The 16,501-nt window shown below is 34.9% G+C and overlaps 1 protein-coding gene across 18 annotated transcripts; it reads left to right on the forward strand.

Moving 5' to 3' along the window:
• The first annotated feature begins 811 nt into the window (after positions 1-811).
• EMB1895 (ARM repeat superfamily protein) lies at positions 812-16,029 on the forward strand. Of its 18 annotated transcripts, none has more exons than XR_016322858.1 (11): positions 1,425-5,279; positions 7,257-7,316; positions 8,316-8,424; positions 8,495-8,943; positions 9,532-9,717; positions 10,943-11,050; positions 11,160-11,363; positions 11,446-13,355; positions 14,358-14,431; positions 14,529-14,674; positions 15,789-16,029. XR_016322858.1 is itself a non-coding variant. In XM_089726621.1 (10 exons), the coding sequence occupies exons 2-10, from the start codon at positions 5,277-5,279 to the stop codon at positions 14,920-14,922; spliced, it is 3,594 nt and encodes a 1,197-aa protein (XP_089582747.1). In that variant the 5' UTR covers positions 812-1,405; positions 2,262-5,276; the 3' UTR covers positions 14,923-15,097. The 18 variants fall into 18 exon arrangements, 15 of the variants coding, with proteins under 15 accessions (XP_089582747.1, XP_089582751.1, XP_089582752.1 ...); XR_016322856.1 differs by lacking the exon at positions 15,789-16,029 and adding an exon at positions 14,801-15,097; XR_016322857.1 differs by lacking the exon at positions 15,789-16,029 and adding an exon at positions 14,804-15,097.
• The last annotated feature ends 472 nt before the right edge of the window (positions 16,030-16,501 follow it).

A 16,501-nucleotide genomic window follows, 5' to 3' on the forward strand; every position in this document is an offset into this window, starting at 1 on the left:
TTTTTTTATAAATTTATGATTGTTTATATTCCATATAATTTGTTTTTAATTTTGAGATAAAAGAGCAAATTTCTTCTATTTTTGTTATTATAATTTAAGAGAATGAATTGCCATTATGTTCTGAGAAGAATGGAATAATTTAACTTAAGCCCAATTCTAAAACTTAGTGGTATTAATGCTTTGTTTGGATGGGTGTAAAATATGGATGAATGTAAAATAGACGGTGAAAATGTCTTGAGATTTTCAAAATCCCTTGTTTGGTTTGAGTATAAAAGTCAAGGAAGGTGAATAAATTTAGTATACTCATTTCTAATCTGATTTTCACTCCATTTTGTGAGAAAAGTGAATTGTGGTATTTTATACCTTTATTTTACTACTACCCTTATTTTATTTCTTACGCCTTTTCAAACATAGCATGAATCACAGTTGGAAAGAGGTAGATTCAAGTTAAAATAAAAAATAAAAAAATTATAATTTTATCTCTGTGCTTTGCATAAATTATTAATTTATCCATACATTAAAAAAATATACTACATTATTTCGTTATTGAAACAACCAGAAATTTATTTTCAAAAAAATTTTCATTTAAAAATTTAATGGTTAATTCTAGACAAATGATATTATAGAATATTATGTATTTTAACGTAAATAAATAAATACCTTGTGAAATTATTTAACAAAATTTAATAATGAATATATTTTAACAGTTAAACCAAACCACAAACCAGGTAAAACACAGTAATTTGGACTGAATCAAACCATGAACCAAACCACCCATTCCGTAGAAAGCTCAAGAATACTGAAAATTACTGTTTTGTCCAAAATTTCTTTGCTCTTCTTCCCATTAGAGCCGACAGCCGCTCCCCGTTCTCTCTTTCGTTCCGTTCACCAGAGCTCAAACTCCATTGATCAGAACTCACTCACGCTGCCACCGCTCCTCCGGTCTCTCTCTTTCTCTCTCTCTCTCTCTCTCTGTGTTTCCATTTCTGGTGAGCACAAATCGCAGGCAAAGCAACCACTTCATCCCGATCGAGACAGTTGCATTTCAGCTTCCTCTTCGATTTTTCGGCGGCTCCAGCACGATCAGTAGACTCGAGCTTCCTTCCAGTCGATGGCGTAGCTCCGATCCCTCTCTCCCTTCGTTTTTAGCCAGCACAGCTAACGTAAGGAGCTGCAGTTGCGTTCCAATCGGGGCAGTAGGTCGCCAGCCTTACCCTTCGTTTTTCCGGCGAGACCAGTCACTAGCCGACGAAGCTGGCTTTCCCCTCATCACCAACTCCTCACCACCCGTCGTTGCTCCCTCCTTCAGCCTGGCTAACACCGGCAGAACCAGGTTTTTGGCATTAGAACTACTACCGGTCATCGTAATCGGAAATTTCCAATTTCTGGCTTGTTTTGCAGCTAGGTAAGCTAATTTTGATCCTATTTAGTATAGTTATGAGTTTTGATCAAAGATAAAGGATTTAATCCATGAATTTAGCTATTATAAGAGTCTAAATTCTACTTACTACTGTTCCTGCGATTTTTTTATAGAAAAATTAGATTCTTCAATCTAGTTTAAATTATTAACTAATCTAATCAATAAGTTAGCATGAACAAGTGGATTTTAGCCAAGAAATGAGTATTGAACTATAGTGGTAGCCTCTAGATAAAGAAAATCATAGTTTTGGCTTGAACTAAGTCTATATTAATGATAGGAATATGTTTTTTATAATTTGTTGTTAATATAGAGGTTCTTATGATCAAAATAGAACAAAAATGAGAATTATTTTGTAATGGCAGCAAGTATTTTTATTAATCTCGTGAACTATAGCTTTTAATACCAGTATATGAAGTTGTAATTAAGTTTTTAAATAGGAAAATGTGTTAAGCAACACATAAAGTACGATTTTAATAAAAAATCCAATGATTCTTTGACATGGCAGCCATTGGTTTAACCATTTGCTTGAGTTCTTGATAAATTATGAAGGAAATTTATGTTATATGCTAAACTCTTGATGGGAAATTCTTAGCTTTACCTATTAATTTAAATACTTCTTCTAAAAATTTTGCTTAACAGTAACTTAGCACATAGTTTTTCCTCCAATACGATGATTCAAAGTAATAACCATCAAGTTAATTTTCATATTAATAGTAGCTAAATAATTAAATGTCTATCGTGATTCCCTAACAAGAATTATATTTGATTAACTATTTAGTCGAAATCAACTTAATCATCTAATAATTTTAAATTTGGAATTATACCAAAAATGAGGAACTAGGTAGTACCAATCAAAAATCGGACGAAGATTCCACGATCCGCGTGAGGAGATGATTCTGCTTTTTGGGGCCTCGTCGGTCGATCACCGGACTGCCACCGTCGCCGCCATCTATGGCGGCCGAAAAACCGTGGCTGCTCGGAATCGAGCGCTGTTCACACCATCTGGCTCGGTTTTCTATCAGGAGTCCCTTTTTGGCGTTAGTTGCGCGAGATCGGCCTTCTATTCGATTGGAGCGGGCTCGACAAGAGCGAAGTGACACCGTTAACATCGACGTTGATCGCCCAAAAGAGATTGTAGCTCGCCTACGTTGCAGCTCTTGCCGGAGTCACGAGCGAGCAGAGGACTCAACGTTGAGCAGCGACTGGAGGCTGGTGGCGCTGTTGTGATTTAGTCGAACGGAAACAAAGGGAGAGAGGAGTTGAGGTGCAACGGCAGAGAGAAGGCGGCGCAAAGAACTCCGTCGCACTCATCTCCGGTGACAAGAAAACCAAGAGAAAGAGGGAGAGGAGGAGATCGGCGACGGGCCTGTCGTTGGACCTAGAAAGAAGAAAGGAAGAAGAAGAAGAGGAAAGAAAAATCTAGGCTGCTAAACTCTTTCAGTTCGATTCAAATCGGTTTGGTCCAACTCAGTGATTTGACTCGATTTTTGCTTGGTTTACGGGTTTTTTACTTGTTTTTTGAAAAATTTAAACCGGTTTACAGGTCTGGTTTAGTAATAATAAAATATTTTCTGCTGAATTTCATTGGTTGGAATACAAACTTAGTTTTTAAATGAAAATTCTACGAAATTGAATTTTTGGGTCGTTTCAATAACGTTACAGTTACCTATTTGTTTAATTATTACTTATTTATTTTTATAGCATAAACATTCATTACTTTTATGCTTAGTTATATATATGTGTATATTTGAACATTTGCATAACAATGTTTGTTTATTTAATATGCTTGCATTTAATTGTCTTGTTTGATTATTTGTTGTGACATTGATTTGCTTTGTGTGGATTTGAGATGAAATGGGTCATCATGGGGTTTGTGAGGGCGGTTTAAGATACCGTCGGCCATGTATGAGAAGATCAGCGCCCCCGTGTGCATTTGATGATATGAATGATATGGAAAAACCACAGGGTGACCTCCTATTGGTAATGGAAAAGAAAAGAGAGAATAGTCAAACAATGAGAGGGCTGGTCAAGTGAGAATTATATCGGTCGGCCATGTATGGGGGATTGGCTCCCTGGTGCACACGTCATGAGAAGATGGGCCGTGTGTCAGGACGGCTCATCGAGGGTTTCGGTGACGTCACAGACCAATCTCCTCGTGTTTGATTATGTGAATGTGTACTTGTATATGGCCGCTGATATTGTGCCATGTATTTGATTGAATGAGTGTTCATTTTAGTATTTTAGGAAGCATTTCGTGTGAATGCCTATGTTATGCATTAGTTATTATTCATTATAAAACTCACTCCTTTTTTATCTAGTTTTTCCAGGGAGTAGATTTTTCACAGTCCTGACTAAAGCTATGTTTTTTGTACCCACGGAGCTAGAAAAGTAATCTTTAATTTCAGTAGTCATTTAAATTATATAGCTATATGTGCCAGAACTTATTTATATTACTTGTTAGTGAACTCCGCAGTTATAGGATTATACCGATAAACTTATGTGGATATTTTAATTGTTCATATATGTGTATGCATGACATAGTTAGCCCGTATTATGGATGTTGTATATCATAATTGAGCCTGAGTTGTGAAATGTTTGAGATGCTGGATTTGGGTCAAAGTATAAAATAATTTTGAGACTTGTTATGTATGATAATATAGGCTGATTGTTTTTGAAATACATATTGATATAGTTGAATTTAGTAGTTTAGGCTTTCTATGGGCCTTGGGGGCATTATGCTTACTTGGGCCCTAGTGCCGGACCGGCCCATGGTTTCAGGTCATGACAGTTACGTTATATAGTTTTGTCCTTCCAATTTATTGCATTTTTTTAGTACAAGTCAAAGAAAAGAGACGGTCGAATGAAAGAGATACAATATTTATTCCTAGAATACCCTTATCACCTATTCCAAACCCAATTACCAAGATTTTCTTGCATTTTCTCGGATACCAAACACCTCCACATTCCATGAAAGCTTTTTTTTCTTACTTTTTACAGACTTTCTTCATCTTTATCAATTGATTTTACATTTTCAAGATGCTTTCTTGAGTTGATCCTCTTCCAGATAGAGAATTTGAACAAATCTTTGTTCTAATAGAGATTCGTAGATGCAAACTTTTGAATGGGAGTGAAACGACTCGAAATCCCATTTTCAAAAATTTTTCATTTAAAAATTTAAATATCAATTTCAAATAAATGACATTATAGAATATTATCTCATTTAAAATAAATAAACTAATGTCTTATAAATTAGTTCAATAAAATTTAATGTAAATATACTTTTAATTGCAAACCGAACCTCAAAATTAAATTAAACCCGTTGAAAAATCAACAGACCAATCCAAGCAAAATCAATGATTTGGGTCAAACTGGACCCTAATCAAACCCAAACCGACCTTCAGCCAATTAGAAGGCCCTATAAACCCAAAATTCCCATTATGTCCCACCCCCTCTTTCTTTTTCCCCGGTCTTGAAACCGCCGCCCCTTTCTCCTTTTCTTTTTTACTTTCCGGCGATACCAACCCATAACCGGCCGACCAGACGTCCTCCTCGTCACTAGTTCTCCTCCGGCCACCCTCTTTCCATTTCCGGTCTCGCTATAGCGCAATGTTGAGTGAGAGAGAGCTGCAATTCGTTTCTTTCCTATCGATGCAGCTCACCTTCAGCATTTTCTTGAATTTACTGGCGACACCAGGCAAGGACCGACCGTACTAGACCTCCCACTTCGTCACCAGATCTTCTCGGGCCGCTGTCCTCCCTGCTTTTCTAGTCCAGCAGCGATGCAGAGATGAGTTGAAAGGGAAGCTACGTTTTTCCGATCCCTTGACCGGAATATAAACCAAATTACTATATAGAAATGGTTAGATTATTGCTTCTATTATAATTTTTATGAAAAATTAAGCATTCTTTGGATTGATGGTAGCTAATTAGCCATATACTTAAAGTTCTTGATATCTTATGAAGGAAATCTTGAATTTTTATCATTTCGAATGAGCTATAGACTGAAATTTTATAAGAAAATGTGTAAGGTAGTGTGTTCGCTGCAGATTCTATATAAGAAATTAGAACAATTTTGAAATGGCAGCAGCTATTTTTAATTATTTCTACAAACCATTGCTTTGATATGGGTTATATGATGTTTAAAAACTAAGTTTGGATTGATAATGACTTAAATTTCTGCATATATATAAGTTTAAGTCAAGGAGAACCTATTGCTTTTGGTGGGCAGTAGCTATTGTGGATAGTTGATGCCATTTTATATGAACTAACTTAGAAATGAATATATCCTCAATATTTTTGTGTTGGATACCATTGGTTATTGCTTGATAGCTTCATTCTTGTTAGATAACGATTTGATTGTAAACCTTTTTAACGATATGTTTTAAGTTGTGAGTTGGACTACCTAGTAGAAGTATTTGTTAAATTGTAATTTAATTGAAGTATTGGTTCTTAGTGGCTACTTTAGAATTTTAATAAATGTTTAAATATGTTGTTTATTACTTAAGCAAGGATGATGAAATAAAGGTTTGATAAGGAGTTCTATAATAGTTAAAGGCTAACTAACTTAATGGTATAAGTTTTGTTTATATATGTATGTATAAAATATTTCATTTATTTGGGAATTACCTAAAGAAGCTAATTATATTTATGTGAAGCAAAGAATGATTGATAATCTTATTGGAACATGTTTGAAGGTTATTGTAAGTTGTAAATTAATGGTTGAATGTGGACATTGTTGTTTTGGAAGGAGTATGAGAATTTAATTTGTTTGATCGCCTGATGGATGGGTTTTTGTGTGTGTGTGTGTGTGTGTGTGTGTTGTGATTGATAGATATTTAATATTATTGTTATTTAAGCAGGTGAATAGCCCTATTTTTTGGGGAGGTGTTGTTGAAATTTCGATAGAATCTAGGCTAGTTATATTTAATGATTAAGTTAATAAGTTTATTTAGAATAATTCTTTAACTTGATATATTTAAAATAAAGTTCTTTATTTAATTCAGCTCTTTCCTTTGCATTTATAATTTATTTAAATCGGCTGAGTTCATCCATCACTCCAACGAATCAAAATCCAAGAGCTTCTCTTCTTTATCACTATGAATAATGATAAATAGTGCATTACCGTCTGCATCTTGAATAGACACATTATCACATAATGCTATAATTACCTATTTATTTAGTTATTAATTATTTATTCTTATAGCACAATCATTCATTTGTTTTATACTTAATTATATATATGTGCATATTTATGCATTTGTATAACAATGTTTATTTATTTTGTGTTTGTATTTAATTGTACTGTTTGATTAGATGTGTTGTGATGATGATATGCCTTGTTTGTGTGGAATCGGAATGAAGTGGGTCAACAAGGGTTTGTAAGAGCTGTCTATGATACCGTCGGCCATGTATGGGGAGATCGTCGCCCCCGTGTGCTTCTGATGTATAAATGATATAGAAAAACGACAGGGTGGTCTCTTATTGGTAATGGAAAAGAAAAGAGAGAATGGAAAAACAATGAGAGGGCTGGTCAAGTGAGGATTAGATCGGTCGCCCGTGTATTGGGAATCGGCTCCCTGGTGCACATGTCATGAGAGGATGGGCTATGTGTGATGACACCTTGTCGAGGGTTTCGGTGACGCCACAGACCAACCTCAACTTATTTGATTATGTGAAGATGCTCTTGTATGTGGACGTTGTTGATGTGCCATGTGTTTGACTGATTAATGTTCATTTTAGTATTTAAGAAAACATTTCATATGAATATTTGTGTTATGCATTATTTATTATTTACTAAGTTGCAAAAACTCACTTCCCTTTTATTTAATTTTTCCAGGAAGTAGACTCTCCATCGCTCCTGTTAAACCTCTGTTTTCTTCACCACAAAGCTAGAAAAGTAACTCCTAATTTTAGTAGCTATTTTAATTGTGTAGCTAGATGCACAAGAACTTATTTATATCTACTTGTTATTGAACTCCACAGTTGTAGGACTATGATAGTTCTAATTAAGAACATGTTTATTGATGAACTTATGTGCATGTATGAACCAATTAGCCCATTTTATGGATTTTGAGTATTATAATTGGGCCTGAGCTATGAAATATTTGAAATGTTGGAATTGGACTAAGATATAATATGAGTATGAGATTGTTATGTAAAGTAATATGGGCTTATTGTTCCTGAGCTCCATTTGATGTGGTTGTGGCAAGGAGTCTGCTGGGTTTTGCAGGCTGTGGTTAGTGGAGGGTTGGCTTGGATTTAAGGTGTGTCATGGAATATGGGAGAGCTAAGAGAATGGAGAGAAAGACATAAGAATCCAAGAGATATACACAGATTTTAAGGAAATAGAAATGGACAAAAAAATGGAGTCAATGTATATGTGTCTGAGAGAAATACATAGAACTGGTGGTTTCATAATTTTCAGATTTTGATAAATCATATTCACTGATTTGAATATGTGGTTTTTTAACATTGTTATTTGTTCATTGGCAGTTAGACTAAGGGCATTAATGTCTTTTCATCTGCAATTAACGTCTGATATTGAATAAAATGGATGGAAGGACAAAAGGTTATGGGGACATTGTAGTATATTTTTTAAAATGTAGGAATAGACTAGTAATTTATGGCAAACTACATGAACAAAATTATAATTTTCCCAAAAAACAAATGCTGATTGATAAAGCTTGTTAGCTTAGCAACATCTCGAAGGTAAACTACGATACTTTCAGTTTGTATTATTTCTCAAGAATTGAGCTTGGATTTAAGTTAACACAAACCCAGTTTGGGAGAGAAGGAAGCAATTGTGTTTTTTATTCTTTGAATTCAAGTCTGTAAATCTCTGAATAAGCTCTTTTATTCAAGTATAAATGCAGTATAGTATGTTTCTTTCATTTAGATGGAGCAAAACAGTTCAAAAGGAGTAGCAGTATTGGAGAGGATTTCTGCTGCTTGTGCGATGGAATGGAGCATTGAACTTGAGAAGGCCCTTCGCTCTAAAAAGCCAGGTTAGTGTACCTTTTCTCTCCTAATAAATGGAGGGGTCAAAGTTTGAACTTTTTCCTTTTATTCTTTTAGGTCAAGCTGTCAATGCCTTACAACAGATTGGTTCAAGACTGCATCAATGGAGTAGAGAACCCAAACCCACCATGGCTGTGTACAATATGTTTGGCTTAGTTCCAGGTGAGGATAGGCTTTTTGCCAATACAATCCTCTTACGGTTGGCTGATGCCTTTAGATTGGGTGACAAGGATACAAGGCTTTCCGTTGTAAGGATTTTCCTATCAGAATTTAGGAACCGTGATAAAGAACAGAAAGGGGAACGACATGAAGGGATTTTGTCAAAGTCAAGGGTACACAACCACATGGAACTTTTGAAAAGAGTAAAAATTGCTTTTGATACAGGAGACGTTGAGTCAAGAGCATTGGCTTTAATTCTGTTTGGTTGTTGGGCTGATTTTGCAAAAGACAATTCTCATATAAGATACCTAATACTTTCCAGTTTAGTCTCCTCTGAGATATTGGAGGTGAGGTCAGTGCTTAGTTTTACTTGTTTTTAAGTTTACAATTAGCGTTTTTCCTTTTTTGCATTTTTGGAGTGCTGCCATTATTGTTCTTATCATCATAGTGCTGTTGTTTCATCTAAAGATTATAGCAATGCCGTGCTCTTGATTTCAAGCAACATATCAGTTCTGCCTATGGGAGGTTCACATATTTTATTTGTCTGAGCACATTATCATACAAGGTATACGTGTATGTGCATATCCATGTATAGGGAGATTGGGGATGTCTGTTAGTGCTAGAGCCATATGTGGCTTCCAGACTGTTTAGAGCATGTGGAGCATCTTATCTCATTGTTCACTTTTATTACATCTGGGATGAAAAAAAAGCTATATATAATTTTACCTCAAGATGCCTCAATGACAATATTCTACATATATATATATATATATATATATATATATATATATATATATATATATTTATTTATTATGTCTGGTTTGGAGCATCACGCTAATGCTTTATATACTCCCTCATTGTCAAATTAAGATTCTTTTTCTGCAGAAAACTTATTATGGAAAATGTAACTAATCTGTGTTCTTTTGCTTGTGCAGGTAAAAGCATCTTTATTTTCTGCAGGTTGCTTTTGTGAGTTGGCTGCTGACTTTGCACCTGTTGTCTTAGAGATGCTCCTTAATATTTTAATTTCACCTGACACATCAACGGCCGTGAAATTAGCTGGAGTAAGAGTTTTTTCAAAAATGGGGTGCTCGCATTCCGTTGCAAATAGAGCTCACAAGGTTCTACACCTCCTCCTATTCTATTTCAATTTTCAAACACATGAATATGTTCAAACTTGTATTGGGGAGAGTTTTGCTCCAAGAATCAATCAAATCTGTACTAGATTTGGATGTGGATGGACATTATTGTCTGGACAATCTCATACATCTTACCATAATGATCAATATAAATAATCAAAAAATTGACATTTTGTCATGGAATGCAACCAAGGCATGATATATTCTCCTTTCACCCCAACTTTTTCTCTTGTTATAATTTAATAGAAAGTCTGATGTAAATTAATCGGTTATATTCTCTTTTGTGAAGTAAGAAAAGAATGTTGCTTGTATGATATGAATTGTTTCTTAAAACAGTGTTAAGCTAGCTAAAGTATAATGTTCTGCAGAGAACATTTAATTGGTAAAATTATGACATTTTAGTCTAAACAGTGAATACCGTGTATTGCTTCTGTAGGAGTTTTTAATACCTAGAGTTTTTCTTCTTATCATGGTTGTACACTCGCACTTGTGGTGCAAGGTGCAAGGGTGGCAGGCCTTAGGAAGAGGTGCGTGACATTCGTAAGGCATTGGCCTTAAGCAAGGTAATGCGACTGCCTATGCACTCATCTTGCTCAAGGTCCATGTTTAGGCATTCATTTGTAACAATTTATCTTGCATATATATATATTTTTTTGAATGTTATTTCATCTAGGAACCTCTACCTTCTGTTAGACTATGTAAATGAGCCTACCGTGCTCTCATGTACATTAAATCACAAACCCTATACCAAAATATATGGATGTGATCCAATGTTTTTTAAATGCAGTAGGTATATGTTTGCTTCCAAGAAGCCTTGGTTGGAACTTTTGGATTGTGGACCAAGTTTGTTACCATGCAAAGTGCCAACTTGATTCTTAGTCAAGTGATGTGGAACAACTTGGTAAAGAGCATTTCAAGACATTTTGGGGCATGGCATCCTTCATGCTGTGAGCCATGGGCTACCTGACTTATCTTATGCCTGTAGCCTCTGGTGTGCACCATATAGGGCTAGTCTGTGAAGATTTGAAAGAGCAATATTTGGTCACTTTATAACCTAATGAGCAGCTGGGCATGTATAATATGAAAATAAATTTAATAAAGAAATCACATCATGCTCCCAAAGTATTTTAATTTGAACCTTTTCTTTGGCTGTTGGAAAACCAATTTCTATGGGATAATAAGATAGTGTTAATCCATCTCATTGCAGATAGGTTTAAAGCTGTTAGAAGACTCTTTGGAAGAGGAATTTTTGGTTGCAATGCTGGTTTCTCTCTCTCGACTTGCTGCCAAATCGACCTTAATTCTCTCTGATCAGGTCTCCGTTTTTTAGCTTCTGTGGTGGTTGTACTGACTTTGTGTGGGTTCTTTTTAGGGCTTTAAAATGTTCTATTCTCTGAAGTTGCAAGCTTTGCCTTCTAATGCAGGTGAACTTACTTTTGTCATTTCTCAGCCCAGAGAGATCCTTGCAAGTGCAAGCAACAGCTTTGAGGTGCCTTAAGTTCATATTTAAGAAAGTATTTTGTCATTCTACTGTTAGTACACATGTAATCAAAACTTTGCTCAGAACTATAGAAGAAACTGAACTTCCATCAGCTATGCAATATGAAGCTTTACAAATTTTGCAAAAGGTCAATTCTGAACTCATCCTATTGAGTTGTAATTAAATATGCTTATTTCAGAACCTATTGATTCATATGATTCACTTTGCAGATTCTTGTATATAGGCTACATGATCTTCCTTGTGACAACATGCTAGAGTTTACTCGGCTGTTGAACATTTTTGAGAAAGCAGCTAAGTCACCTATAATGTCGGACAGCCTATTATTTATTCGTGTTCTAGTGGATGCATCAGCTTGTCTTATGGGTAGAACCCAAATAGAATCTGATGGGGATTGTTTTGTTTCTCTGCCTGTGCGTGTCACTTCTGCAATCTTGGATCATATCATCTTATTGCTGAAGCCATTGTTGGACGGTTGTCAGAATAATTCTAAATTATATCAGGAATTTCAGAGCCTGCTCAATCTTCTTTTTTCTCTAGTTAGAGCAGATCCAGATCTGAGTGTCTTGGCGCTGGATAAAGTTGGATCACTTATTGGATTTGTTGTGGATACATATGATAGCTTCTTGGCTACAGGGCAAAGAGGTGTCTCAGTTGATGAGCTTGTCAATTTCGGGGGGCAGAAGATCATGGACATTGGTTTGAATGTGCTACATAACGTTCACAAATTTTCTGTAAGTTGCATTGAGAATCTCAACGAACTTGACACCCTCACTGCTGAAACAATTGATAAAGTTAAACTTTTGGTTGAGCGTGTGCAACATTGCAGACTATTTGATCAATATACATATGTAATATTCTCTACACTGCTGCATTCTCAAATTGTTTGGAATTGTGTGATCAACAAGAATGAGGAACCCTGCATTGTGCGTAGAAATTCGGGTAACCCACTTTGTAATCAGTTGGTTGAGTATGAAATTCTCTCCCTTGAGCATATAGAGAAAATGTTGACAGAGAGAAATTACTGGCCTGCTTACAAAGCTGGGAAATTTGCAGTTTGTCAGGGAGCATGGGTTACAGCCTCTTTTGTATTTGGGCAACTAATAGGTAAGGTTCAATCTGATTCCTTTACTTGTTGGATGAAGGCATTAGCTAAATCCGTGGAGTCTGAGGGAAAAATTCAGCTATTTCTCTTACCGAATCTTAGGTACAGGCTAGTGGATTGGCTACAAATGAAAGATTTTCGCATTACATTTTTTGGGAGGATCCTTGATGACATTGGCCAATGTGCTGTTGGAAATATTAATGAGCTCAGTTATAGTGAAGTTCTTACTGGGGTTCATTATGGTCTTTGTTCCTCAAGGGAAACGTTAAAGTCAATTGCCACCTTTAGCAGATCATATTATTTCCAAAGATGGTTTTTGGCTGTGAGAGCAAATATCTTAAGAGCTGTGGTGGATGTGCTTAAAGTTCTGGGCACCTTTCCACTCATTGAGGGAAATTTTAACGATGGACTGATTGAGAAAGGTATTATTGAGTGTCTTGATTCCTTGCGAGAGATTACTCAAATATCATTTCAATTGAAAAGTCTAGCTCAAGAATTGGATCTGATAGCTACATCTTTTGTTGACATGGATAGCAGAAGTTCAAAAATTATTTCAGCACTTGCATTGAGTTGTTCACTACTGGCTTTTGCTACTGGATTTGCTCTTTTCATTTCAAACTTGGCTGACCATGAAATTTTAATCAGTAGTCTAGATATTTCAAGGAACTATTTACAGGTAATGTTAATACAGAACTTAGTTGGGCGGTTGTGGCTTGTAGACCAGGAGATCTGTTCAAAACTGCACATGCTTTTAGATCTCAGTGGATTTACCAAAGACTGTTTTCATCTGCAGCCCAGAAATCAAATATTGAATTCTGGTGGTGAAGTGAGAGACATTCTCAATATATGTAACTCTGCTGTTTCTGGCATTGCTGGTTTGCAAAATAAGACAAAGGGAGCGCATAATGTTGGGATTCTATCCCACATTTCCAAGGATGGTTTCCAGCTTGTGTTGAAGACACTCACAAAATGGATTGACATCCCTTTCCGACTCCCAAAGTATTTCTTTAAAGTCAGGTGTGATTATCATTTTTCGCATAATGGTCCATTCTTAATTTTATAGATTATTAGGGAAATGATTAGAAGTAAATTGCAAAAAAGACCTCAAAATTGTGTTCAGAATCTTGTATTTTGTGCCTTTAAGGTGCATTGTGGTTACAATTTTGAGTTGATTGACAGTTACACCCTTTGTAATCATAAAAAGGCCTTTTTTTCAAGTCTTTCAAAAAAAAAAAAAAAAAAAAAAAAAAAACTATAAATGACTTTCAAATAAGGAAAATTTGAAAATTGCATCCAAAGCTTAATATATACTATTCTTCATAGATTACTATTGTTAGCAAGTATTATAGATTTTCTTCTTCTATTTTATTTTATTTTTTCATAGCATCTCCTGGTTCTACTTTTTATTCTTTCGTTCTATCAGAAGAAAATTTGGTAAAATGAATTTGACACCAATAGAGTACAAATGTGGTAGTAAGTTGTGTTCTTTGTTGATACAGCCAATCACTAGTTTTCCCTGTGGAATACAATACATAAAATTTGTCAATAACTGAATGGAAAATGCTTTATTCTGTTGGTTAAGTTGTGTCCTTGAAACCAAGAATTTGGAATAGATAACCTCTTAGAATAACAAAACAATATACTTGCCTAGAAGTTACTGATAAAATATTATAATGCACTAATGCTATCTATTTACAAACTGCAGAGTTGGAAAATATATGGCAAAATGTGTAACAGAAATAAAAATTGAAGTTTTCTTTCCATCTTGTTAATTTATCAATCAAAATTTTTAATGTGATTCCTATATAGAGCTTGTAGGACCATATCTTTCTGAGCTGGGCTTCGAGATATATCAGTTTTTTTCTTTTTGTTCACTGTACCTATGCATATATCCTAAGGACTTGTATGGTGTAATTTAATTAGACTATTTCTTCACTGAATGTGGCTAATATATGCATGATGTTATACCTTTTTTACTATGAAGGAATTCTAATATTTGATTTGATGTTGAAAATGCAGGCCTTGCATTGGTGCAGAGCTCTTCGTGTTTAATGCAGACAGTAGAAACTCAAATGAGTTAACTGTATTACCAGGTTTTCACCTATCAATAAATCTTTGTCTTCAATTGAGGAATGTGCCACCGAACCTTGTGGTTCAGATGAAAAAGTTGTATTGCGTTCTTTGTTCTAGTGCGTCTTTTCGAGAGCCTAAATCAAGTGGAGAAACCAGAGGGCAAATTCAGTTGGATTATGAGGATTGGGAAATGTCAAGTATGATTACAATGAATGAAAAATTGTTCCGCTATGTAACAGAGACTGCAAAGAAGACTGACAAAGGTAAGCGTGGTAGGGATAATGATAGTGACAGCAATAGTGAGATTGTCAATAGATTTGTGTGCATTGAGTTAAATTATAAAGGTCAAGGCTTTTCAAATTGCCTTCTTGATGTTTCTGATTTTCCAGTAGGTTCTTACAGAATCAAGTGGCACAGCTGTTGCATTGATACTAAAGGTTCTTATTGGAGCCTTCTTCCACTAAATACTGGACCTGTATTTACTGTACAGAAATCACCTGTTGTGGGTTAATCTGGTATTACTGTGCTCATATCTTGCCTTGTGAACTGTATTTTGTCCCTTCAATTTGAAAAGTGCTTCATGCAACTTTTATGGGAAAATTGTATACATGCTAGATTTTTAAACTTCAGTTAAAAAAATGTCATTTTGACTGAAACTATTAAAATAATGTCACTTTTATTTTTTATTTGCGATATTTAACGTACTTTTTTTTTTTTAGCTGTCGTTTATTTTCTTCTTTATGTTGTTTTCCGATTTCGTTTTTGGGTTTACAAGCTGTAGGACCGGCGTGAGAGTCCTCACCGGAAAATCGATTTTGTTTCTGTTCTTCTACGATTTCGTTTTCGTTTTTGTTTCTGTTCCTCATTGGAAAATCGATTTCTGTTCTATGATTTCATTTTCATTTTCATTTTTGCTTCACCGTCTTTTCTTTTTTTCATTTCTTCTTCTTTCTGTATTTGTTCTCGTTTACAGTTGATTTTGATTCCGCTTAGATTCCTCTTGAGTTGTTTTACAGTCGATTTGATTCCGTTTAGCTTCTGTTCCTCTTGAGCTATTTTACAGTCGATTTGATTCCGTTTAGATTCTGTTCCTCTTGAGCTATTTTACAGTCAATTTGATTCTGTTTTTCTTGTCTTCTTCACTGTCGGTTTTGGTTGCAATTCCAAGTTTTTGTAGATTGTTAGGTTTCAAGTGAGTTACTTTGTTGATTATTATATGAATTTTGGCTGCATTGAGGTATTGTGTTTGATTGATTTTCTAGAGTTTTTCTTTTAATTTTTGAATTATACACACACACACACACCCTGTATTTACTTAGTTTGATTTAATATGTTAATTGATATATGGTGGTTATAACTTTTGCTTCCGATTTTCAGAGTTTATGCACCATGGTGATTAGAGGAGTGATGGTAGTGTCTGTCGTTTTGAATTGTTTTTTGTTTTTGTTTGTTGAAGGAGATTTCGGCTTGTAAGTGATGCCATTTGTGAGGATTTGAGTGTGATGTGTATTTATTAAGGTTACTTTATGATTTATAGTTTTATTTATGACCAAAAATGACACTCTTAATTTTTAAAGTTTTTTGACATTTTGTTAATATTAGAATTTAATTTCTGACATCTATTAATTTGTCCCAATTTTTATTTCCAGATTTTCATGTAAAATTATGTAAACTTAGTTAATCTGAAAATGCCGGGCTTGGTCCTATGTTTTGACCCTAAAAGCTTACCCGAGCTCTTAACTTTTAAGTGATAGGCTCAGGGCTGTGAGCTATCTGGCTCATCAGCCACCCTAATTATAGTTGTACACTAGTATAATTGCTGGTGAGCTATTTGAGAATTGATTTTAAAAAAGCTTATTGTATTTCATTTAATTAGTATAACGAGCTGAGTTTGAACCTGTTTATCGAATTCATGAGCTAAATTGATAATGAAGCTTTTGAATTAGCTCAATAATAATAATCGAGATCGAGCTTGAGTCTAATTTATAAACAAGATGTGTGTAAGCGCACGTGTATATATATATATACACCGTATTATTTGTAAATGTCATGTTCTAGACCATGAATTATTCCATAGAATAATTATTCTC

Source organism: Jatropha curcas, chromosome 10 (genome assembly GCF_041381405.1).
Source record: "Jatropha curcas cultivar XTBG-Jc1 chromosome 10, XTBG_Jcur_1.0, whole genome shotgun sequence".
Classification (NCBI taxonomy): domain Eukaryota; kingdom Viridiplantae; phylum Streptophyta; class Magnoliopsida; order Malpighiales; family Euphorbiaceae; genus Jatropha; species Jatropha curcas.

What these genes read in the sequence shown, in the direction of transcription:
- EMB1895 (XM_089726621.1), top strand. An exon ending in TCTCCTCTGAGATATTGGAG is followed by an intron (nt 8,944 to 9,531) that starts GTGAGGTCAGTG and finishes TTGCTTGTGCAG; the next exon opens with GTAAAAGCATCTTTATTTTC. An exon ending in AAGTATTTCTTTAAAGTCAG is followed by an intron (nt 13,356 to 14,357) that starts GTGTGATTATCA and finishes TTGAAAATGCAG; the next exon opens with GCCTTGCATTGGTGCAGAGC.